This window comes from Grampus griseus (genome assembly GCF_964374135.1).
Source record: "Grampus griseus genome assembly, chromosome: 6".
Lineage (NCBI taxonomy): Eukaryota > Metazoa > Chordata > Mammalia > Artiodactyla > Delphinidae > Grampus > Grampus griseus.
Genome location: NC_139000.1, coordinates 109,193,904 through 109,220,371, shown reverse-complemented (window position 1 = coordinate 109,220,371; position 26,468 = coordinate 109,193,904). Strand labels below are relative to the sequence as shown.

The 26,468-nt window shown below is 43.6% G+C and overlaps 1 protein-coding gene across 1 annotated transcript in view; it reads left to right on the top strand.

Annotated features, from left to right (window-relative positions):
* GALNTL6 (polypeptide N-acetylgalactosaminyltransferase like 6) overlaps positions 1-26,468 on the top strand; it is a gene marked incomplete at both ends in the record, with an annotated part of 1,149,883 nt that overhangs the window by 1,079,017 nt on the left and 44,398 nt on the right. Inside the window, one exon of the mRNA XM_082657046.1 lies at positions 8,925-9,146. Within this exon, the coding sequence (XP_082513172.1) occupies positions 8,925-9,146 (222 nt within the window). The remainder of the gene's footprint in view (positions 1-8,924; positions 9,147-26,468) is intronic.

Sequence of the window (26,468 nt, the reverse complement as noted above, 5' to 3'; positions counted from 1 at the left end):
TCTGCATCTATTGAGATGATCATATGATTTTTTTACCCTTTATTTTGTTATGTGGTGTATCACACTGACTGATTTGTAAATGTTGAACCATCCCTGCATTCCTGGAATAAATCCCATTTGATCATGGTATATGGTCCTTTTAATGTATTCCTGATTTTGGTTTGCTAATATTTTGTTGAGGAATTTTGCATCTATGTTCATCAGGAACGTCAGCCTATAATTCTTCTTTTCCTGTGGCATCCTTGTCTGGTTTTGGTATCGGGGTAATGCTGGCCTCGTAAAATGAGTTTGGAAGAGTTCTCTTCTATTTTTTGGGCGAGTTTGAGAAAAATTGGTACCAATTCTTTTTTGAATAATTGGTGGAATTCACCAGTGAAGCCACTGGTCCTGGACTTTTGCTTGTTGGAATGTTTTTGATTACCTGTTCCATCTCCTTACTAGTAATCAGTCTGTTCAGATTTTCTATTTCATCACGGTTCAGTCTTGGTAGATGATACATTTCTAGAAATTTATCAGTTTATTCTAGGTTGTCCAATTTGCTGGCATATAATTTTTCATAGTAGTCTCTTACGATCGTTTGTATTTCTGTGTTGCCCATCAACACGTAAATGGATACACAAATTGTGGTCTATCCATATGTAGTCTCTAAAATATAATAAAAAGTAGTACATGCAACTACGTGGGTGAGCCTCAAAATAATTACACTTGGTGAAAGAAGCCAGACAAAAAGCACGTATTTTATGATTATATTTAGAATTCTAGAAAATGCAAACTAAATTATAGGGATGAAAAGTAGATCAGTGTATAACACCAAGAGTGACCCTTAATGTAAACTGTGGACTCTGTGTGATTATGGTGTGTTCCTGTAATACATGCGCCACTCTGTGGGGATGTGGATAGTGGGAGAGGCTATGCGTCTCTAGAGGCAGGACGCACATGGGAAATCTCTGCCCCTGCCCCTCAACTTTGCTGTGAACCAAAAACTGCTCTAAAGACATAAAGTCTTAATAAAAATTTTTTTGAATAGATCAGTGATTGCCTGGGGATGGTAGAAGTGCCTAAGAAAGGAGATGGGAAGAGAGATTTCAAAGAGGCATATGGAAACGATTGGAGGTGATGGATATGTTCATTATCTTGATTGCAATGATAGTTTCAGTAATACATACACATGTCAAAGTATACCAAATTGTACACTTTAAACACGAGTAGTTTATTGCCTATCAATTATTCCTCAATAAAACCGTTTTTAAATTAGGTTTACGTGCATTTTTAATAAGATATGTAGTTAAATAATTCGAGGAGTTATTTTTTGTTTGTTCTCTATCTAAAGCCTACATCAAATGCTATCAGAAACACTACCATAAATATCCAAAATATTTGGCCCAAAAATATAATAGAGATATAATTAAATTATATCAAACCAGCCAAGAGCATGTAACCACTTGCAGACAGCCTGCACAGCCTTGGGGAAGAAGAGAGAGGAAATTGCCTGTCAGAGAAGCCTCTTTTTAGGACTAGATTAGCCATCCTCTCCTCATGCTGAACGCATCCCACTGACTTCAAAGAAGTCTCTAGATCAGAGAAAAATAGCGCTGGGCTAAATAATTGTGTTGAGTTGAGGCTCTCTGAAAAAGATCGTCTTTTGAGCTGTAGCCATGATGACATTTATCACATCATCAGTGATAAGAGGGCTTTGGGGCGGGACTCAGGAGCTACTGAAGTGCTCTTAAGCTACAAAAAGGAGAAAAGAAACGCATTTCAATCAAAGCAGAAGTTTCAGAGTCATGGGAGAGTGGTGCGATTCCTTGCCGAAGAAGTGACTGTGACAAATACGCACCTTGCTGGTGAGACTGGCTTTGCTGGTTATCAGCAATTTCTGGAAAAACCACCGGAAAAAATGATAGCTGAAGAAAGAGAAATCTATTACTCAAGCCACCATAATACAATAGCTTAACATTGACTCAAGCGCAGCGTGTGCACTGGGGTCACACCAGCGGGCACGTATGATTGCACCCGCCACAAAGCAGCAGAAACACGCAACTGAGGTGAGGTGGCCCAGGTAATTCACATGCACAGGGTAGCCTGCCGGCCGGAGAAACAATCAGCCCCCAGATAATATGCTCAGAAACAGAATAGGGATTGAATTTTCAGGATACTGAAGCCATAGGGTCTAAAGTGTTGCTGGGGGAAAAAAAAAAAAATTAGTGGATAGACTTGTGTCATTTGGTGAAGCAGCAGGCTTAATAGAAATAGCTACTTTCTTCATGCTTTATGATGAAGATGATCAGTCAAAGCTGAAATCTGTTCCTATGACTGAGGTAGCAAAGTGATTAAGTGTTCCTGGTAAACTATCAATTCAAACACCCGATGAGTATTAGAATTAAGGAAAGATGTAGCACTGGAGAATGCACTGAAGACGACTTGAATTCTAAAGGTCTCTACTACAGGGCTGAATGTGTTAAGTGAGTTAATAATTATTTGGGCAACACAGAGAAGGGAGACGTTAATACCACTTTGGGTTGAATACGGGGGCTTGTTGTTACACAAGGAACCACAGGGGGTGACATAAAAACAGGGGAGGCTCTCAATGCCGTGTGCACAGAGGTGCTCAGCATAACAATTTTTATTTCATTTGTCATTCAAGAAGTACAAAGGTCTGCAGCTTTTGAAAACAGAGAAATCCTTCATTTGCTTCGTACACCAGAAAATAAATGTATTCCTCAGCCACAGGAGCTACCTTCCTCTGTTACAGGAGTCCCATGCTGGGTGCAACCCTAGCGGGTGAAAACCTCTTGGACCCACCTTGAATGGGATTGAACCCTCTCCCCAACTCCCCTTTGTCCACACTACACTAGGAGCCGGGACGGAGCTCAGCCCAGGGCTGCAGAGACACAGGTCTTCACCTATTTATTTTCTGACTGAGTTTAACCAACAGTGGGCCATAAATTGTCAGTTCCAGCCACGTGGCACACTCACCTCTAGCTACCCGTGAGCACTGCTGTTGTCATGAGCCCGTGGCTGCCCCCACTCTGCTTGCTTCACAGATAGAGGGCCAGCAGGACACCCCACCCCCATTAGAAACAGAAAAGCAGTGGGACGGGGAAGTATATTTAGGTCAACTGTGCGTCATAGCAGGCTTCTCTGCAGAGAGCTTGAAGCTTCTCTGGAATGATTTCCACCGAAGCAAAGCATTCACTCTGTATTAGCAACAGCATCAAAAGATACCAGACTCTGCATGTACAGCCACTTACTCAATTCAAAAACATTCATGAAGCATATATTATATGCCTATTGTGGACGTCGGGAGTAGGGTTGCCAGATTCAGCAAATAAAATTACAGGGCGCCCAGTTAAATTTGAATTCCGGATAAATTCTTTAGTATAAGTAGGTTCCCTGCGTAACAAGATAAAATGAGACAAAATTTTTAAGAGTTTATCTAAGCAAAAATCAATTCAAATTAGTCAGCGCCGGACAGGAAGTGGTTAGAAATGCTCCACCCACAGGAGCTGGGGAAAGACTTACACAGATCAGAGAAACAGCAGAAGGAAAGGAAGGAAATCATTGATGGGTTGTAGCTGAAAGCTGGTTGGTTGGTTGGTTGTGATGGGCTGGGTTTTTGTTTTTAATTTATTTATTTTTGGCTGCGTTGGGTCTTCGTTGCTGCTGGTTGGTTGGTTGGTTGTGATGGGCTGGGTTTTTGTTTTTAATTTATTTATTTTTGGCTGTGTTGGGTCTTCGTTGCTGCACGCGGGCGGGCTTTCTCTAGTTGCGGCGAGCGGGGGCTACTCTTCATTGCGGTGCTCGGGCTTCTCACTGCAGTGACTTATCTTGTTGCAGAGCACAGGCTCTAGGTGTGTGGGCTTCAGTAGTTGTGGCACACGGGCTCTAGAGCGCAGGCTCAGCAGTTGTGGCACGTGGGCTCAGTAGCTGTGTCTCGCGGGCTCTAGAGCGCAGGCTCAGTAGTTGTGGCTCACAGGCCTAGTTGCTCCACAGCATGTGGGATCTTCCCGGACCAGGGCTCGAACCTGTGTCCCCTGCATTGGCAGGCAGATTGTTAACCACTGCGCAACCAGGGAAGGCCCTGGGCCTTAGGTTTTGATCTTGTAACCTGGAGGCGTTTACAAGCTACATTTCGGTTTGCTTACACAGGCCACCAAGGCATTAGAGCCACCTCAGTCCAGGGGCCTCCTTGTTTCATTAACAAGGAGTGGCAATGACCAGAGCAGATCTCCCGAGCAGAGTTCCATGGAGGAGAATAAAGCTGGAGAGGACACTTAGGGACCTACTGTGGAATGTCTTCAATAGCGGGCCACCAACCAGTATGCGACCAAAAGTTGGGTGGGCGTAATTCAAGAACCAGCTGTTTAATTTCTTTTAGGGGAATGACCTTTGTTTAGCAAAACACCTGGAAAGGACTTGTTGGTTACGGAAAGGTAAGCCTCAGCGTCTGGCCAGGAGAAGCAGAGACAGATAGTGAGAAAGCTGACTTACTCGGCGTGAAAAGGAAGAAGGAATGACATATTCTGGTACAGACCTGCAAGAGAGACATAAGAGGGAAATTCTGAGGACACATGTCAGGAGGCCAAAGGACAGGGAGGAAATTTTGTCCGGGAAGAAATTCTCTATAGGAGCTAAAGAATAAGAAAGAAGTCAGAGCTTCCATCTTCCTGTTGTCAGCTTCGTCTCTGCCACTACCCTCACACCTTCCGAGTCTAGGCCTCACTCATCTACCCGAGACGTGTTTGAGAGGTGAGGCACAGTGGGTGTGTGACCCACTCAGCTCGGCATGACCGAGGTAGCGAGCAAGCCTGGGCGGAATGCCAGCAGGAAAGAAGGAAGGATCCCCAAACAGGACATCAAACTGAAGGATGGGGCTTCCCTGGTGGCACAGTGGTTGAGAGTCCACCTGCCGATGCAGGGGACACAGGTTCGTGCCCCGGTCCGGGAAGATCCCACATGCCGCGGAGCGGCTGTGCCCGTGAGCCATGGCCGCTGAGCCTGCGCGTCCGGAGCCTATGCTCCACAACGGGAGGGGCCACAACAGTGAGAGGTCCGCGTATCGCAAAAAAAAAAAAAAAAGTGAAGAATGAACATGTGAACCCACGTCCCTGGAAAGCCACACAAATCTTAAGGAAGACAGGAATGTGTCATTTGGGGTTAATGCAATTTCATTTAAGTCTCAAAAACCAGGAATCTCAGCTAACACCTAGCTCCACATATATAAGGCAACTTTTATACCCAACTCCTGATAGTTTGGGAAAGAATGATTGCACGTATAGATCTCCCAGTGTCCGTACGTCCTTCTTTCCTTCCTCTTCATAACTAATTTTTAACATCTTAGCACCATCACTAATGTTTATTCAATCTCAGGAGAGATGGGCCAACTCAGATTGATTTCCTTTTTCTCTTTGTTACCATCACGGGCAAGATGTGTCATTGGGATGTCCGTTTCACGATTCTGTCCCTGTGCACCCAGCAATGAATGTTTAAGTGAGAAATACTGCTTTGCTCCTACCCCGTCACCTCCATGTATTTGAGTGTATAGATACATGTGTTCCCGTATGAGATTGTTCTGTTTCCTGCAGTGGGTGGATTTATTCTACAATCTATGAAACACCAATGAAATGCTTCTTGCAACTGCTTATAACATTTCTCAGCTGAGGTTCCAATGGTTTCCCCAAAACTAAGTACTGATACATAATGACAGTGGCAGATTCACATAGTGTATTGTTATTTCTGGAACAATGCCTTCAGAATGATATGATTTGGCCAGTCACCTGCACTGCTCTAGACTGTCCCTTGACTATAATAATTGACATTTGAGAAAGTTTCCTCGTGGCGGGAAACTCCATTCAGAGAACAGAGCATCTGCAGTGGAGGATGTCTGATGAGTCATCAGAACATTAAAATGGTCAGGATTCACATGTATGTCAAAATGTTCACGTAACCCTCCTTGCTGGAGAGACACCGGCAATTAGTTTTTGCAATTATTGTGCTGGTTCTCTTTCCCCATCTCCTGAAAGCTACTGCAAAAGGGCTCCATGATTTGACATTCATTATCCCTGGAGTATGTCCATGACCTTCCTGCTTGCTTTGGAGTGTTTGGGAAATCCGCAAACTTAACCTTCGATCAAGTATTTCGATTTGAACAGGACGTGAAAAGGCAAAAGCTACCTGCCTGGTTCCCAGGTTAACTACCCTGCAGCTTCCCTGATGTTGCTGAGAATCTTCCAACTTGCCATCTCCTGCCTCTTCCACTTATTCATGTCATTTATTCTGGCAAACATTCATCCTGACCCTTGCAGCCATTTCCAATTGAACGCATCTGAACTGGTCAGTTCCTCTTCGAGTTTTCACAATAATTACTATTTCTATTTCAAAAACCCAAAGCAACAAATATCTACCCTTTAGCAACAGTGCTTTTTAAAATATTGCTTTTATTTCAGTGCCTTTATCAACAGATACATGCACACGCTAGGAATTTCTTCATATTCATTTTATAAATGGTCTTTTCTTAACTCCACAATTAGCATGCCCAGATGAGCACACACATGTGCTAGGGCCTTTTAATTTAAAACAAAACCCAAAACACTATCTATCCCTAACTTCACAGCATTTATAGTCTAAAAGTGCTTATTTACCCAAGTCAAATAGATTTCTTAGTGACAAATCTTTCTTGCAAGCTATCAAAAATTTTAAGGCATGTCTCCACTTAATAAATCACTTTCTCATTATTCCTGGGTAATTTACCTCTGCTCTTTGCCTCTGCTCTTTGCTATTTTCTTACCTTTATTCATTTGTGTTTATGAGAGAAGCACAAAGTAGGTGAAAATTAAATATTTTCACTTTACCTAATAATTGGAATATAGGAGAAAGGTTGAAACTACAGCCAAAAATCTAATTTGAATACAAATAAAGCTTTAATATTATCAACCAACTTTTTTTCCATTCTATCTTTGAGGCTTGTTGCTAACCATAAAAACTGTCTGGCCAAGGACAAATGATAACAGAGCACATTTCATCCCGAACATTTGTCAGAATGAAAGGTAAACGGCAAAGTGATACTAAAGACTCCTACTTGGACGTTACGTGTGCACGTGGTACCTGGTGCCAGGACAGAGCAGGAACCTCCGAATATCACGTTTCTTTCTCTGTCTCCAAACAAATGGGGCAGCTCAGAGTCTGTGGCGAGGGCTAGACTATAACAAAACAACGTCGACTCTGATCATCTGTCAAAGCAAACTGGAGTCAGAGAAAAGAAGGTGTTCTGGGCCAGGCAATGCCAGTGGGATGGCAGACAGCACAGTGATAGCAAATAATAATAACCCCTCAGGGAACAAGCCTTACACTCTCCACGTCAGGAAGCTTCGAAAGGAAGGAACACAGAGGCAACCAAGAAATCAGAGTAGTCTTCATGGCACTGTGTCTTCTCTGCATCTTGCTGATTAACTGAGCCCTACATGTGCTAACCAAGGAGTCCATGGGGGATGAGGTGGGAGAGGCCCCCCGGCGACGCTGGAGGTAGGGGCGATGGGGAAAAAAGAAAAGGGTACAATTCCACTGGGAATAGGGTATCTGGAGACTCTGTCTTCAAATCCAGCGGACCTCTAGGCACAGTTTCAGGCCCTATTTAGGATTCCGTAGCAATTTTTAAGACAAAGCAATTTTCCTAAACATCCCTAGTTTTTTCTTTAGTCACTTGGATCTGGGTGTATCTGGGTCTTATTCAAGTTCCCAGACATTCTGCTCATTTTACCTTCTAAGTGCAAATGAGAGGCTGGAAAGGGTCAGTATTCACACCAGCTGGGGGCTTTAAATAAGGAATCTGAACACAAAACAACAAGAACTAGAGCTTGGGGGACACCCGCCTATGAAGCATCAGAACTGATGCTCCAGACATGGCCGTGTTCTCTCTACCACTCAGCACCGAGGGATGACGGAGTGTCAGAGAACACCTCGTGGCAGCCACGGCCCTCCTCCAAGACCAAAGAACAAGTCATTTCACCCATGCCCAAGCCCAGCACCCAGGCGTTCTGTCTTCCAATGCTGCACTATTATTATTCTACTAGGTACAACAGCTCTAATAGCCATAGTGCCTATTGGGAGCCAGGTACTAGTCGAAGCCCCTGACAGGTGTTACTTTACTTAACCTTACAACCACTCCCCTGATGGAGGGATATTCTGCTCTGTTCCTTCTTCAGGCAAGGAATCTGAGGCCCAGAGTGTGTAAGTTCCTAGCTCAGTCTCAAAACTGGGGAAAGGGCTGAGCTTCCTACCCTGAACACCCACACTCCCTGCCACTAAGGAGTGTGCGTGTCTCCCTGCTCCCTCCCCCCATGGCTCCATCTGCAGAGAAGACTGGCCCCCTGGTGCTTCCTTAGCCCGACTTCACTGTGCAGTGAATTACTAAATTCTCCTGTGCTTCCGGTGGCACAAAGTATCACCAGAACACAAAGTCTTGAATTTAGTAATACTGGGCTCTCGCTGTAACTGAGAGAATAACAGCTTGTTTGTCCTCATTCTTTCCAAGATCCCTCACTGTTCCTTGAAAGGGTTTAAGCCATTTGATGCCTAAGAGCAATGTCATCATCTCCAGGCCCCAACTCCTGTAGTTCTACGTGCAAAACAAAGAATTTGTCACCGTGAAATAACAGGAGGGATGAGAAAGCGGAGGGGATTGCAAGCTGGGTTATTTTTTTTTACTGGCTCTGGTGAATTCTCTAATTGGCAGTTGGACCCCATGCCAGAAGCAGAAATGTGTGCAAGGCCTTGGGCTAATCATCTCACACCCCTCGCAGTTAGGAAAACTCCTAACTAGAGCTTCCTGAGATTGATTTCTTTTCTTTCTTTGTCCATTTGGAGAGCAACTAAAATCCACCTTTGCGGGCACAAGCCAGTAACTGACCCTCTTTTCTGCTGCACAGAACCTGAAGCGGGTGGCGGAGACCTGGATGGATGAGTTTGCCGAGTACATTTACCAGCGGCGCCCGGAGTACCGGCACCTGTCCACGGGGGACCTCTCCGCGCAGAAGGAGCTGCGCAGACAGCTCAAGTGCAAGGACTTCAAGTGGTTCATGGCGGCGGTGGCCTGGGACGTGCCTGAGTACTACCCTCCAGTGGAGCCCCTACCCGCAGCCTGGGGGGAGGTGAGGCGCCCCCTGGGGGTGGGAGTGGGCTGCTGAAACCCTCAGCTCCCTTGCCCTGCGGCCAGGGTCAGCTGAAATAATCTCCGATAAATATATGTCCTCTGTAGGAATTGCTGGGGAAGGGCATTCAGCTCACCCCTGGAACCCCTGGCCACTGTTGACTCCCCAAATTGATTTTTAAAAAATGCGCCTGGAAACTGTTTATTTGAGATTAGTGAAATTGCGCTAAGAGCTTGCAGAGAATGAAAATATCTGTCGTGCTCTTGTGTACATAAATGTGACCCGATGTCCACGATAAAATCCCTCCCTGTCCGCTGCGCGCGCAGCCTGGTTGCTATGGGCGTGTGCAAGGACGAGGTGCCCCGATGGGGCTGGGCGGCTTTCCTAACCAGGTGTGCGATGCAGAATCAAGAAGATGCGCTTTTCCACAATACCCTGAACTGTGGCAAACGTGGGACCTCATGGGTTCCTTAAATAAGCACCAACCTTTCCACCTCTGAGCGCTTCTTTTAAATTTTACTTCATGATCTAAAATGGAAAGAGCTGAAAGGCCCCAGGTGCCCAATTTAAAGCATCTATATTTTGGCATATAAAGGACTTTTGTGCTGGGTTCAGGTCTGTTCAGTCTCGTTACTGTGGCCTTTTCCTCTTAGGAGAGGGTGTGCTAGAGCAAGGACTCGAATTGCATGAGGTGAATTTAGTCTGCAATTTAATCTGCTCGGAGCAGGGGGCTTGGGGGGGGCGGGGGCGGGGGCGGGGGGGGAGGGATGCTAGCGCCATCCCCACGCTCGGGAGCAGACTGTCTCGCGTCGTGCAGGCGCCTTCCCATCGTCGTCCTTGACTTTGTGGTGTGGAGAGAACAGGCGCTTGTCCGGTTAGTGTCTGTGGCTTGGCAGAGCTCTGAAATCAGGTGGCCCCCAGGCGTGGCAGGGGAGGCCCGCGCGCTGGGGCAGCGTCCTTGGGTGAGCCAGCGTCCTGGCTCCAGGCAGAAAACGCGTTCAGCAGGTTACACGTGCGCTGCTTGTTTTGCTGAGGGGCCCGTAGAGAGGTGGTCCTCTGCTTGACCTGGGGAACCTCGGGCATGAAGGACAGAGCGAAGGCTGGCACCAGGGCTTCATCTCCTAATATTTTTTTGTATACACACGTGGTCCTGATCGTGGATGTTTCAGTGAGTAATTTGGTCTCTGACCCTTTGCATCTTAAAGATTTCATTAACGCGTCCCTGGAATATTAGTAATATTACTCTGCTGGTATTCGTTTTTGTTATCTACCAGGGGCTTAATTTACAGCAGCAGCAATTTAAAGTAGACCCCAAAGAGAACCTTCTTAGTCTAAGGTGTTGTAAGACATAAGAATTTGTTACCCAAGAAGCAGGTGAGTTTCTTCCTCGAGTTTTTGGGTTAAGGTTACGTCTGCCATCTTTCCCTAATAATCTAAAAACAGTCCTGCCTTAGTGACTTAGTAGGAAACTCTCCAAGAGCCCGCGGCCCCGCCCCACGGCAGAGTCAAGCACGCGGAGGGGAAAGAAGCCCTGCCCGCCAAGTCCCTTCTGCCTCCGGAGCCAACTCCCGGAAGCGCTGGTGTTGGTAGCTGGCCTGATGGCTTCAAGGTAGCTCCGTGGGGCTGGAGCGCTGGCCGCGCAGGCCCTGAGCGCCTGCGGTCCCAGGGGAGTCTCCGTGGTGCGCCCTATGGCGTCTGGAGGTGGTGCTCTTACTGCGGACGAGCAGGGACCGGGCTGCCGAGGGAGGTCATGCTGCCTGCACGCAAGGGTCTGGAGCCGTACCATATGCTCGCCCCGAACGCAGCCTCCGGTCCCAAGGAAGACCCTCATTTAGTCTGCTTCCTCACCAGGAAGCGCATGGTGGGCTGCATTTGTGAAGAAGACAATATCATCTGGCCCTGGCTGCACAAAGGCGAGGCCTCGCGGAACCCATCACAAGCCGGTGTCCTAGCAGCTGGCCCACGGAGCCCCTGCACTAGCTCCCTCAAAACGGGGTGTAAAGTTTCTTCTTTGCAGTAAAGACATTACATTGGCTCCTCCTCCCATGAAAAAAAAAAGAAAAGAAAACTCTCCAAGACCTCCCAGTATCATTGTGTGATTCGGGACGAGGTTAACATCTCATCAGTCTTTTCCCTATGTGGAAACGTAATTTTTTATTCCAACCTGGCTACTACCTAAACTGCGACTGGTCGCATTTTCCCTCGTTGCCTGACTAAACCATAACCTGCATTTATAAAGCATCTTGGGGGGGAAAAAAAGCATCTTGCATGGAAACAGATTCAAAATGTCCCTGAGGTTCTAGAAAAGACATAACTTTCCAGGAATAATAAGAACCATCTTATGGCCAGTGGGTGATGCCAGTTTTTAACCTATTACTCTTGACTACCTCACATCTTTACGTGGTTTGCCTGGGCCCTAGAGACATTTGAGTTCATCATCCTTGCTTTAAACAATCAGACATTGAGAAGATCAGATTTTCTTCTAATAATGGCAAATTTCTTTCCCCAAAGCTTCAGAACAGCAAAGCAAAGTAAGGTCACCTTTAGGTTTAGGGAAAGAAGAAAATGGCAAAGTAGTTCAAGCACCAGTTACATTCAGTTACATTTGCTCAGTGAAGGGGTGGTACACGGCAAGGATGAAGACGAGACGTAGGAGGAAGACAGAAGGAAGGGGAATCGGCAAGCGCCAGGGCTTGGGCTGGTAAAGTGTATCGAAAAATATCTATTTCCCAAGCAGGGGAGATCCCTGAGAGTAAAAGTGATGCCTGGACATTTAATGCAGGAGGCAAATGAAGTATTTGAAATGCAGCTTAATCTACATGAAGTGATGAACAGGAAGGACCATTTTCTAACTATATATTGGGTAATAATCTACTTCTTAATGGTGGATAAAAATTGCTAAACGTGCAGAATATACCTGTGGACCATTTTATCTCTAAAAAATTCAAAGTTTCACTCGTGTATTCCTTGGCCCTCTACAAAGAGCTTTTGTTTATTAATTTTTTATTTTGGAATAATTTTACACATACAGAAAAGTTGCAAAGAAGGCACAGAAAGTTGACATACACCTTTCACCCATTTTTTCTAATGTTAACATCTTACATTTGCCACCATACGTTTAACCATAGCACATTTAAACTAAGTAATAAGTATTGGTACAATACTACTAACTCGGCTACAGACTTCAATCAGATTTCACCGGTTTTGTTTGTTTTTCTAACTAATGTCCCCTTTCTGCTGCAGGATCCAATCTAGTACATAAAAGCGCTGTTTCATTTCCTATAACCTTTAAATTAATGGCTCGAATGCACCAAGCTCCTACATAAATGTAATAGGTCACTTGCTGTTTTGATAAGAGAGTGACAAGGGAAAGGCAGACTGTGTGGTAGGAAGGAACCCCAAACCTCCAGCAATGAAAACGCAAGACTCCTTTATGGGAGCGCTGTGCCGGGAAGCAGGGTAACGTGCTGTTTCATGCACTTGTACTTGGAACAGTTTCCCACCTGCTCCTCTGTGCCAGCCTGATTCTGGATAAACCATCAAGTGCTTAGGCCATCTTGGGCTCTGGTCGTTGGAACCCAGCTTGGAAAGGATGTGTTACAGACCATACACATCCTATAAACTGCTACTCGTTTCCCTGACAGATTCAGCTGGTTGTCGTGTGTGTCTCCTAACTCATCCCTCTCTTCCCCCCCCCACCCCGCCCCTTAGCTTATTCTCCACTTGAAACGGGAGATCAGGCCACTGCCTCACTCAGAAACTTTCAAAAGCTACCAGCTCTCTCAGGGTCAAAAGTCCTCATCTGCACCCTGAACGACCTGGTCTCTGCTGCGTCCCCTCCGACCTCATCTCTTACTGTTAGCCCTCGGCTTCCTTTTTCCAGGGACACTGGCCTCAGCGCTGCTCCCCGTCAGGCCAGGCACAAGCCAACCTCAGGGCCTTGTCACTTGCTGTTCCTCCTGCTTAGATCCCAAGGCTCTTCCCTCACTCCCTTCAAGCCCTTTCTCAAAAAGCACTGTCTTCTCGGAAAGCCCTCCCCGGCTGTCCCCTCTGTCGTGGGCAGCCATGCACAGGGGGCTGTCCATCCTCATCCACTCCCAACGCCCCTCCCCTGCTCTCTCCTGCTCGTCAGCATCCCTCGCTACAGAACAAGCCATGCCATCTACATATTTATCGTGTTTCTCACCTACCTAGAAAGCCAGTTCCAGGACATAGGGTTCTGTTGATTTGCTGAGTTACTACTGCCCTTCAGCAGCTACAAACAGGGTTTGGCATATAGTGGGTGCTCAATAAATGCTTATTGAGTGAATGATGAAGGAGTGGAGGATCCTGGCTCCGTCACCCCCTCTGCATTCACAGCTCTGCCCAGAGGCCCCCATGGGCAGGCCAAGCTCTGGCCCCCCTTCACCGCACGGGGAAGGGTCTCCACACCACTCCCTGGCTGGCCATACAGAGGCTGCCTCTCTGGAAAGCCTGGCCGGGAAGACAGTGTGAGTAATGAATCTCAGGTGAGTGATTCCAAGGGACTGCCAGGTCCACATTCCATGTCATAGTCCAACAAGATATGAAATAGTCTCTTCTGACAACCTAAGGAGAAGAAGGAGAACCTCCAAAAGGGAAAATCCTCCGTGCCAGCAATTTCCAATCTCTCCATGTCACCTTCGTACTTCAAAGGCAATAAGAGATTAAAGTCACCTCTGATGGAGGCATCATTCCGTCCTCTGGTCGCCAGGGTAGTGGGTGGAGTGGGGAGGTGAGGGGCCCCGAGAGAATAAAGGGGATTTTGAGCCATGTAATAAGTCGAGCATCCCTTGGTGCTATTCATGTAGAAGCAATGCGCTTTCCGCAGTGCTGTGTTGGAGGAGAAACCCGGGTAAGAACAGGTTTAAAACAGAAAACTGTTCTTAAACCAGGCACAGAGGGAGTGTGTCTTTTTGTGTCAAGATGCTAAATGAACGGAACAGAATTTCCGATTATTTTTTGCCTTCTTACTCCTTCCCCTCCTTAGAATTCATGAATTCGTGAGAGCCATTTATAGTACTCCTTTATAGTCCAAAAAGTAGAGTTCTGCAGAATCCCGCATCTTCATGTGTAAGAGGGAATAAAAGATGTAAAGTAGACAGGCATGTCTTTCCTGACCAAGGTGTCTGCTTGCCGTCCTCAATGTGCCAATCTTGACACATCCGTTTGTCATCTCGCCATTGTGCAAAACTTTTGGGAAATCTTTATTTTAAAAATTCATTTCAATGCCGAGCTCCTTCTGCTGCTATTTAAACCCCTCGCTCAAGAGTCATGTCACCCTGAATTGCGGCATCTTCACAAAGACAGGCCCCCGGAATCGTCCCAGCTCACCTCCTCGGCTTCAGCTGCTCTTGACTTATTTTCACTGGCTCTCTTCCTTCTGATGTTCTCACGGTGCACGAGCCCTTTCCGATTTCTCCGTATGGGCTTCCAGGAAAGGAAGTTTGACACTAGGAGGCACATTATCTGAAAGGCCATCTGACGGTGTGATGCTGTCTCTTTCAAACAAATTCTGTGCCAGGCTGGCTACTGGGTTACACAGAGGGAAACGCCAGGCTCTGGCTCCTTTTCTTGGGAGAGCAATGGCCCCCTTTCCCATCTCCCCCCACCAACAGCCTCGACTGGCAACTGGGGAACCCATAGAGGACGTGTCTTGCTGCTCCCCTGGCAAGCACACTGGGACCATCGCTGCCCTTCGGCCGCCCTCTGTCTAAACCAGACCTGTAAACTGAGCAGCCGTTCAGAGATGCTTTGTCATTCTCTGAGTGCACGAGACTTGATCTGTCATTTACTTTCTCAGGCAGAGACAATGCTGGCACACTATGCTAATTCATCTCTCTGGAGCTCCACAAGCAGGTTGAGAAAAAGGTAAGACTACATAAAGAATTGCATTATCCTTTGAGCTTCCACTATGTGTTTTCTGAGTTCTCAACAGCTGAGACAGTTGAAGACAAACTTAGTGTTGTCTTCAGCACTAAACGTGATTTCAATTTCATATCTCCAGCTGAGCAAACTGGACATCTTAACGCAAACTGGACATCATTAAGACATCTTAATGTCTCAAAAGCAGCAATTTGACCCATGTCCTAATAGAATCAGAGGTGTTTCAGAACTAAAAGATTTTTCTGCATATATACCTATATATATCTATAGATAGATAGATAGATAGATATACACATATATATATGCCAAAAACTTTCTATCTTCTCTTTCTATTTTGTTCTTCCTTACAATGTGTATGTATTCATACTGACATATGTTTATATACATAAATACATACCTTTGGGGTTTCACATGACAGGAGTAAAGGAAATTTTAAGTGCATGTTAGCCCAATCGTGAATTCATTCTAGTGTTTAATTTTTAATAACTGGTACCTTTCTAATTTCAACAATGACACAGAATTAATAGAATTTGAGGATCACTCAGCTATTAAAGTAGGATTTCCAATGCACAGCCTCAGAGAGTCAGCACTGGTGGAAAAATTCAATATAATTTTTCCAGCCATGGACATAAGAATACCCCCACCCCGCCCATTCTTTTACAAAGAGCCCAGCTGGCTTCTGGGAGAGCTCAGAGTGGTCCCTTCAGGGGCAACTGCCCTCAACTTCAAAGTCTAGTGACCATCCACAGGTTGGTGGAGGACAAGAAAAAACACAGCAAAAAAATGGGCAAGATTCTTGGGGTCCTGGAATAACAGTGAGAAGATCCTGGGAGTCATGCTAAGAGATGCAGACAGATGCCAGGATGCATCATTGGGCTTGGAACTGGTTTCATCATTTGCTGGCAGACGGTAGTTAAGAACAAGAGCAAATATTCCTCCCAGTGTCCTCGCTATGCATTGAGCTGTCTGTCAGCAGTAGGTCTTGGCTGGCCCTGTTCCAAACTCTGGGACACACAGTTACTGCACCGCTTAGACGTCAGTTGTCCCTTCCATTCACTGCTTAAAGGTCATCAGTCAGTCTTAGATTTTGTGAGTGGCCTGAAACGTAACTGTCTCTTACTTGGACTGAGAGATGGGAAAAATCAGTGGTCCTGGCCTCCTGAAGCCACCATTCTCTCTCCACGTTTTGTTTTCTCTCCAACTATCTCTTTATGCTTTTGATCCACTTGATTAGATTTCTTATTAATTTTAAGAAATACAGGAATTTCCTTTGACCACCTTTAGGTTTCCAAAACATTGTTTCTGTCCCATCAACAACAAACAAGCTCTTAGGTCTTTCCCTTTCACAGCCACATGCAAGGCCTTTTCTCTCGAGCTTCTATTGCCAATGTGAAGTCTGTTAGTTGCTCAGTTTCTGAAAAAGGTTGCCAATCCGTTAGGCCCATTACAAAGAGAAATTAACATGACAAGATAATCTCAGGAGGAGCTTAACTTTCTAGACCATCCCTAAAACAGGATGGACAAGTCAGTTTTTCTTAGTCTTGTTCTAGACCCAAATCATGCAGAACCAGTTACACACATCGACCCTCTTTGCCCACACTTTTTTGCCAGAATTGCATACCAGTCGGCAGCAAATAATTTTGCTCCAGATCCTAACATTCAAATACTGCCATTCTGCTGGAAATAATGAAAAACCATGTGGTGTGATGCCGGAAATAAAAAGCTAAATTTTCTACAATATTCTCGTTTTAAAAATATACTGGGATTTCCGATGCTAAACACATGGCCGCAGCATGGTTTTGTTCAATCATAAAAGCCAGGCAAAACATATAGGACAGCAAAAGAAAAAACACACACAACATGGATAACATCTTACATAAAACTGGTGACAAGGAACCCCCAGGAATCCCAGAGTAGGGTTAGTGTTACCTATACACCAGGCAGCAGCAGGTCTTGTGTGAGATCACTGGGGATGAGGGGTTGGTAGGAAACAGAAAAGGAGAGTGTGGACAGTGCTATGAGCTGCAACTCAGGAATCAACAAATATTCACCCCCAAAAGGAGCCGATCCTTTACAGAATAGGAACTAAAGCAATTAAATCTGCGAATGACCAGTGAAATTCAAAGACTCCCTCACAGGCTCCAAGCTGAGGACAAGTGCAAAGAAACCATAGGAAACCAGTAAGGGGCCTGGGAATTCAAAACAATGCCAAAGCAGCCTCCGCCCGCAGGATCTCAGAAATGCTCTGACACACTCCCTTTTGGAAAGACAGAGACTCATTCTTTCCACTTCCCTTCCACCAACCTTGCTAAAAAAAAAAAAAAAAAAAAAAAAAACCCTGCTGATCACTGGATCTGAAACAAAACACTGTGGATCCCCGGGAGACTAAACTTCTAACACCAGAGAAGGAGGTATCTGGGCTGGACCCCAGGACGTGGTGGACAAGCACGTGGAAAGGCAGCCTCACTGCTCTGGAAGGAAAGACCTTCAGACTCCAGACAACACAGAATTAGAGGCAGGAAGCTTTTGTGAATCAGGCTCATCCCTGAGAGACAGAGAAGTCATCATGTATATAAAGAGGCCATATTTTTTTAATCTGTCACAGTAACAACGCAGAAGAGAGCCCTACAGAGGTACTTTCCAAGAGAACCATTTAATTTGTATGTGGAAAATAAAACCAGATTACAATAAAACCCCATACAGAGATACAGCAAGGATAAAGATTTAAATGAACCAAATAAAGTTCCAGGAGATGATGAAAACATCCCACACATGTGGCCACAAAGAGGATGAAAACAGCAACATATGATTTTTAAATGAGCTAAAAGAAGCTTAAAAACAATCAAAGCTTGAAAGAACCAAACAAGTCAGAATTAGAACAGCTCAGAAATGAGATGGCTAAACCAAGGGTCTACTGTATAACACAGGGAACTATATTCAATAGCTTGTAATAAACTATAATGGAAAAGAATCTGAAAAAGAATATATATACCCATACACACATATGTGTGTGTATATATATATAATATATATATATATATATATACGTGTGTGTGTGTTTATGTAAAACTGATTCACTTTGCTGTACACCAGAAACTAACACATTATAAATCAACTATAATCCAAAAAAATTTTTTTAATTAAGAAAAGAGAAAACACTTGGAATGATGTGAAATGTGATGATATGAAAAGAGAGCTGAAAACTCAAGAATGAAAAGAGAAGAAAAGGAAAGAAAAAAAAAATCTCAGAAACAAAGACTGAATTAGAAGAAACAAAGAAGCATATAGACACCCGGGGAGGCCCAGGAAAAGCAACCAAGGCTGGAAGGGAGGAGAGTGAAATTAATAAAACAGAAATAAAGAAGAGATAGAAGATTCTACCAAAGATTTGGAACAACAGAGTTTTAATGAAGATTTAACATCAATTCCCAAAGAATGTTCCCCCACAAAATGAAAGACAACAAAGGCATAAAACTATAATTAAGAAAACCTTCACAAAATAAAAGACTTGAACCTACATATTAAAGGGGCTATAGCTGAGAAATTCAACTGAGAACCCTCAACACAAACATTTCTAGTAAAACAGTTGTATTTTTTAAATGAAGGAAAACAATTTTGTGCATTTGACCAAAAAAAAACAAAAACAAAAACAAAACCTAAGCCAGACTTTGAAGCACAAACATTTTGTACCAGAAAACAATGGAGGACATTGTAAAGATGCTTCAGAAAATAAAATATGAGCCAAAGATTTTATATCCAACCAAACTGTGCTTCAAGTATAAAGCCCACTGAAAAATAGTTATAAACATTCAAGAACTCAGGGATTAATTTTCCCAAGAGTCTTTCTGAGGAACCTACTAGAGAATGAGCCTCAGAAAACCAAGAGATGTTTAGATTAGCTTGGCCTACGGTCTGGTAGAGAGTGGCTGAAAGGATAAAAGAATATGCAAGAGAACTATAAGACACTGATGAAAGAAAAATTAAAGATGATATAAACAGATGGAGAGATATACAATGTTCTTGGATTGGAAGAACCAACATTGTGAAAATGACTCTACTACCCAAAGCAATCTACAGATTCAATGCAATCTCTATCAAACTAACAATGGCATTTTTCACAGAACTAGAACAAAAAGTTTCACAATTTGTATGGAAACACAAAAGACCCCGAATAGCCAAAGCAATCTTGAGAAAGAAAAATGGAGCTGGAGGAATCAGGCTCCCTGACTTCAGACTATACTACAAAGCTACAGTAATCAAGAGAGTATGGTACTGGCACAAAAACAGAAATATAGATCAATGGAACAGGATAGAAAGCCCAGAGATAAGGTGACCATATATGCGTGGGTTTATCTTTGATAAAGGAGGTAAGAATATAAATAGAGAAAAGACAGCCTCTTCAATAAGTGGTGCTGGGAAAACTGGACAGCTACATGTAAAAGAATGAAATTAGAATACTTCCTAACACCATACTCAAAGATAAACTCAAAATGGATTAAAGACCTAAATCTAAGGCCAGACACTATAAAACTCTTAGAGGAAAACATAGGCAGAACACTCTATGACATAAATCACAGCAAGATCCTTTGTGACCCACCTCCTAGAGAAATGGAAATAAAAACAAAAGTAAACAAATGGGACCTAATGAAACTTAAAAGCTTTTGCACAGCACAGGACACCATAAACAAAACAACCCTCAGAATGTGAGAAAATATTTGCAAACAAAGCAACTGACAAAGGATTAATCTGCAAAATATACAAGCAGCTCATGCAGCTCCATATCAAAAAAACAAACAACCCAGTCCAAAAATGGGCAGAAGACCTAGAGAGACATTTCTCCAAAGGAGATATACAGACTGCCAACAAACACATGAAAGGATGCTCAACATCATTAATCATTAGAGAAATGCAAATCAAAACTACAATGAGGTATCACCTCACACTGGTCAGAATGGCCATCATCAAAAAACCTACAAACAATAAATGCTGGAGACGGTGTGGAGAAACGGGAACCCTCCTACACTGTTGGTGGGAATGTAAATTGATACAGCCACTATGGAGAACAGTATGGAGGTTCCTTAAACAACTAAAAATAGAACTGCCATATGACCCAGCAATCCCACTACTGGACATATACCCTGAGAAAACCATAATTCAAAAAGAGTCATGTACCACAATGTTCATTGCAGCACTATTTACAATAGCCAGGACATGGAAGCAACCTAAATGTCCATCAACAGATGAATGGATAAAGAAGATGTGGCACATATATACGATGGGATATTACTCAGCCATAAAAAGAAACGAAACTGAGTTATTTGTAGTGAGGTGGATGGACCTGTCAGTCATACAGAGTGAAGTAAGTCAGAAAGAGAAAAACAAATACCATATGCTAACACATATATATGGAATCTAAAAAATAATGGCTCTGATGAACCTAGGGGCAGGACAGGAATAAAAATACAGATGTAGAAAATGGACTTGAGGGCACGGGGAGGGGGAAGGGTAAGCTGGGACGAAGTGAGAGAGTGGCATGGACATATATAGACTACCAAATGTAAAATAGATAGCTAGTGGGAAGCAGCCACATAGCACAGGGAGATCAACTCGGTGCTTTGTGACCACCAAGAGGGGTGGGATAGGGAGGGTGATGCAAGAGGGAGGGGATATGGGGATATATGTATACATATAGCTGATTCACTATGTTATACAGCAGAAACTAACACATAATTGTAAAGCAATTATGCTCCAATAAAGACGTTAAAAATAAATTAATTTTAAAAAGAATATGCAAATGTTATATGGTCTGACACTGTAGAAATAACACAACAAACAAATAAGGAAAGTAAGCGGAAAGCAGAATAAGTTCTGCTAATAAGAACTTAATTAATAAGTTAATGCCCACGGGCATTAACTAGGATTAAAAGAATATGTTTAGACACTGGAGGAGAAGGAAGAAAAGGGAAAACATTCTAACTAATCAGTACTCCTCAGAAAAGAGTAGAATTAGGCATTTCCTTAAAAAAAAAAGAAACTTCAGATATTATATACAATATTAAAGGTAACCAGTAGAACAAAAATACAAACCATATGAAATACCAAAGATTACAAAGAGAAAAGAAAATGAATCACACAGTGAAAGATTTACTAGATACAGTAAATAAATAATATATTGATATGTCAGAGCTGAGATCAAACATATAAAGAAATCTGTTTAATAAATTCAGATTGACTAATAAAGCAAATCGTTAACTCTCTGTGGTATGAGACATACCTTAATCCAAAAGACACAGAAAGATTAAGGAGTAAAGAATAAGCATAGATACACCAGGGAAACTCAAGTAATAAGAAAGCAGCAGTTCAGATTTTAATACAAAACTTGGTAGAATACAGGGGAGCAAAAACACCTAAAAAGTTAAAAGAAGCCAAAAAAGACATTATAATGCCGAAGACTGCAGCCTATAGAGAAACAACTTTTATAAGGTAGAAATTGCTGGAAATGCAAGGAGAAAAGGACTGAAACACACCAAAAATAGGACAGCTTAACATACCTCTCTCAGTCCAAGACATAATAGGTAAACCCAAATTAATAAGATTCTATATAATCTAAACCATGTAATCAGGAATTCCCTGGCCGCCCAGTGGCTAGGACTCTGCTTCCACTGCCAGGAACCCAGGTTTGACCCTTGGTCAGGGAACTAGGAGCCCGCAAGCCATGTGGCACAGCCAAAAACACATAATAGTAAAAACAACTTTTAAAAATCAATAATGTAGGGGCTTCCCTGGTGGCGCAGAGGTTGAGAGTCCACCTGCCGATGCAGGGGACACGGGTTCGTGCCCCGGTTCGGGAGGATCCCACATGCCGCGGAACGGCTGGGCCCGTGAGCCATGGCCGCTGAGCCTGCGCGTCCGGAGCCTGTGCTCCGCAACGGGAGAGGCCACAGCAGTGAGAGGCCCGCGTACCGCAAAAAAAAAAAAAAAAAAAAAATCAATAACGTAGACCTATTTAACTCTGAAATATTTTTTCTTAATTCACATTCTTTTCAAGCACACAAATTTTAAAGTACGTTAATGTTATAAAGAAAAAGGTTTGCCACAGAGAGCTAAATATAAAAAGAAATCCAAATATAAAATTAACAATATAAACACTTAGGATCCTAAATTTGAATTGGAAATGACAAGGTGGATCATGGTATGTTTTCTCACTTTCTAAAATACAAATTTTCCAGCTCCATCCACTGAAAAGGGCTAGAAACAACTCCAGTCCAATCTCACTGGCACTTCTAACTCGCCAGGTGGTCTCTAAATTGGATTCTCCACTCAGTGGAACTGAGGATCCTTGAAGAAATGGCTGATTTTAGTTGTGGAGCAGGAAACATAGAAAAGTGGGCTGGGATGTTTTGTTGCTCCAGAAAGTAAGGAAGGGAAGGAGCGATTAACGGCTGACGTGGGTCTGATCAAAAGGACACAGGCGTCAGCTAAGCGTTCCCACTTGCCTTAGGCAGGAGGCTATGAACATCCAAAAAGTGACCCAATTAATTAAAATATACTAAATATACAAAAATCTGTAAATTCATAAGAGGCAGGGAGGTGAGAGAGAAACAAAAGAGAGTCCACTGAACACCACTGCAGTTGATAGAACACCAAATCATTACTCTGAAAAACAGACATTTTAAAGGGAAACCATGAAGCATTTTTCTCACTATTCTAGTATAATATGTATTTCAGGGTGTCCAAAGAGCCCTCGTGGTTGAGAGTTTTTTTATACAGATTCTCAGGTAATAAATTGAAACAGAAAGATTGAGTTCAAAAAATCAACATTTTGCAACCCCTAATCCCATAACTGATTCAGGAGATAGTCATCATTGGATGATTAAACCCTTAGACAAAATAGGGAATGAAAACAATCAAATTATCCAGCTACCGTCACCTAAGCCCAGTGATCAATTTTAGCTTCATTAAAAGTGAATCACACAGACATGCTGATAAGACACAATGTGACAGCTGGAAAATCAAGAACCAGGTCTGAAATATTCTTTTAAAAACAATAACAGCAATAACAACAACAAAACCAAATCTGAATTTAATAAGCTTTTAAATGTAAATTCAGTCCACAAGAAATTCAGGGAGTAGCAGAGGAAGGTAAATAACATCTCAACCCAAATCTAGAATTTAAGAACCTAATTCCTTTACTAAGTCCGTACAGGGAGCGGGGAACTGTTCTAGATTATGAGACATTCACAAGGCTCTGTGGAGCTTAACACACACACAATGAAATGGAACTTGTTTGGATCTAGAATAGAATAGAATAGAATAGAATAGAATAGAATAGAATAGAATAGAATAGAATAGACTAACTGAAAAGAGGCATTTTTAGACGATCAGGGGAATTTGAATATGGGCTAGGTATTTGATGACACTAACTATTGTTAATTTGCAGATATGTGGGAAAATGTTTCTCTCTCTCCCCCTCACCCGCCCCCTCTGTCTCTCTCTCTCTCTCTCTCCTGGAGAAGATTAAACCATTTAGGAGTGAAATGACAAGGTACACAGAGTTTGCTTTAAAATTATCCAGCAAAAAAGGGAGCAGGTTAGGAAGTGAACAGATGAACAAGTATGGCAAAATGTTGATGGTTTTCAAACATCAGCGATTGGGACTTAGAAATTTTGGGACTTAGAAATTTTGGGACTTAGAAATTTTGGGACTTAGAAATTTTCATAAGTTTTTTTGAATGCATGGCCTTTGAAGGAATGTGGGAATGCAACAACAATAGAGAAATAGTTACATTCTGGTGACGCTATAGTCACAGCTAGACATCACCATTTTATTTTATTTGTACCCTAGAGCTAAAAATCATTATATTGAACCATCATCAGACCTATCTTGTTTGAATGGCATAATGCCTCAATAATACAATATTTTACTCAGATTTTTGTATTTAGGGTATTTATTACCTTTGTCTGAGAGCTGGTGTTGAATAACACGAGACAAGATGCCATAAATATATGAGCAGATGGCACCTTTTTTTTTTGCTGTATGCGGGCCTCTCACCGCTGTGGCCTCTCCCATCGCGGAGCACAGGCTCCGGACGCGCAGGCTCAGCGGCCATGGCTCACGGGCGCAGCCGCTCCGCGGCATGTGGGATCTTCCCGGACCGGGGCACGAACCCGTGTCCCCTGTATCAGCAGGCGGACTCTCAACCACTGTGCCACCAGGGAAGCCCGCAGATGGCACCTTTTTGTCTGCCAGATCCCTATCTCCCTCTCCCTCTCTCTCTCTCTCCCCCCCTCTCTCCCTCCCTCCCTCTCTCTCTCTCCCTCCCTCCCTCCCTCTCTCTCTCCCTCTCTCTCTCTCTCTCTCTCTCTCTCATTTCTAAAGGTTCTTAGCTGTCTAGAAAACTTTCTTCTTTCTCATCAGTAAAATAAAATTAACTTTTGAAATCATATAATGATTAGTAAAATATATAGAATAGTTCATGTTTTCAAAATGCTAACTCTTATTGACTTAGTTCTCCAAACATACATGAAACATATAGTCCAATTATTCACCATTTAACTAGATAGCAACAGAGACCACACTGGTATTAAAAGAAAGAATGGGGAAAAAAAATCACCATGTTCATAGGAGATGCTAGTCTCCACAACCAAAATCACTATGTAGCAATCCAGGTCAAAATAATACTATTTAGAGGAAATAAAGTAGACAAAGATTATAGACCTAAAAAGCCCTGAGACACAGAAGTCACATAACTGCACAGGTGAAGCGTGGTGTGAGGCAAGGCTTCTCACATGCACACAGACACGCCTGGAGGTGCCCAGCCCTGTGCCCAGCAGCACCAGAGACACGGGAAAGCACTTCACGGCTCCCCCCAACATCGAGTTTACTTAAAGCTTGGCAGGAAAATAATACTGTATGAAAAATAACACTGATACGAATGGGCATGTTGGAGAATAGGATGCACAATGCAGAACAGTTTTTTTAAGTAAAAAGAATTCTTCAAGAAGATGCTGTACTTCAATCCAAGACTGCCAGCTCCCCAGATACACGTGCACCTGCCATCAGCCTGGTCCTCGGGGAAATGTTTGAGGAGCGCCAACCTAAGGAAAAGGCTGGATGGATGAAACTGACCCTCCTCTTTGAAGACCCAGAAACTTAATCTTTTCTGGGCCTCACAATGATCATATCCCAAGAGAATCACTCTCCTCAACTGAAATGCACATGGCTGAGAACAATACCAAGATATCCAGTATTAATTGTCAATGAATCTGTCAACAGACGAACGGGTAAAGAAGACGTGGCACATATATACAATGGAATATTACTCAGTCATAAAAAGGAATGAAACTGGGTCCTTTGTAGAGACGTGGATGGACCTAGAGACCATCATACAGGGTGAAGTAAGTCAGAAAGAGAAAAACGAATTATCGTATATTAACACACAAATGTGGAATCTAGACAAATGGTACAGATGAACGAGTTTGCAAGGCAGAAATAGAGACACAGATGTAGAGAACAAACATATGGACATGAAGGGGGGAAAGCGGGGAGGGGGGATGAATTGGGAGATTTGGATTGACATATATACACTAATCTGTATAAAATAGATAACGAATAAGAAAAAAACTGTCAATGACAATGACAACTGTCACAAAGCTCAGAAGTCCACGTGTGAAGAGAAGCAGCACGTCTGGCCTCAGAATGCCACGTATACACCAAACGTTCTCTGGAAACCTATCTATTGACTTTCTAGGATAAAGAGCAGCGGCCACGTGGAACAGAGAAATGCGAAATCAGTATCGTCAGCACATCCTCTCCACGTAAGCAGACCAAGGAGGAGCTGTTTGGTGAACCTGAAGTCAGAACAAAGACAAAGAGAATATTTAACGCACCATGGATGCCCATGGGTCTGGTTTGCCCGAAAGAGCAAAACCGGAGTCTGTTGCCTGTAACTGTCCACTTCACCTCCGTCCCAAGGACAGCCCTGCTGTTGAGACGAGGGATATTCGCAGGAGGTGGTTGCCCTGGCAATATGTGGATGGCACTGCCAGCATCCACCTCTCACTCACCCTTTCTGTCCTTCCATGACTGAGGAACGCTTCTCACCAACACATTCTTTCTGTTTTGTGTGCGCTGCTCCATTGAGTGGGGGACTGTGGAGCTTCGCTGGCCACCCTGTCTCTTCCAGGGGCTTACACAGCTGTCATCTGACCTATCAAGTGGTCACTTTCATTCCTCTGGTTTCATTCTGCAGTATTAATGGGCCAAGCACTGTAGTCATCACCACAGATGAACTGTGCGCACAGGAGACAGAGCTTTGCCCTCGTGTGGCCTAAGGGCTAGTGAGCCACAATGAGGGTGAGCCGTTTGCATCATTTTGAGGGACAAACACCTCACGCACAGCATACAGACTGAATCCT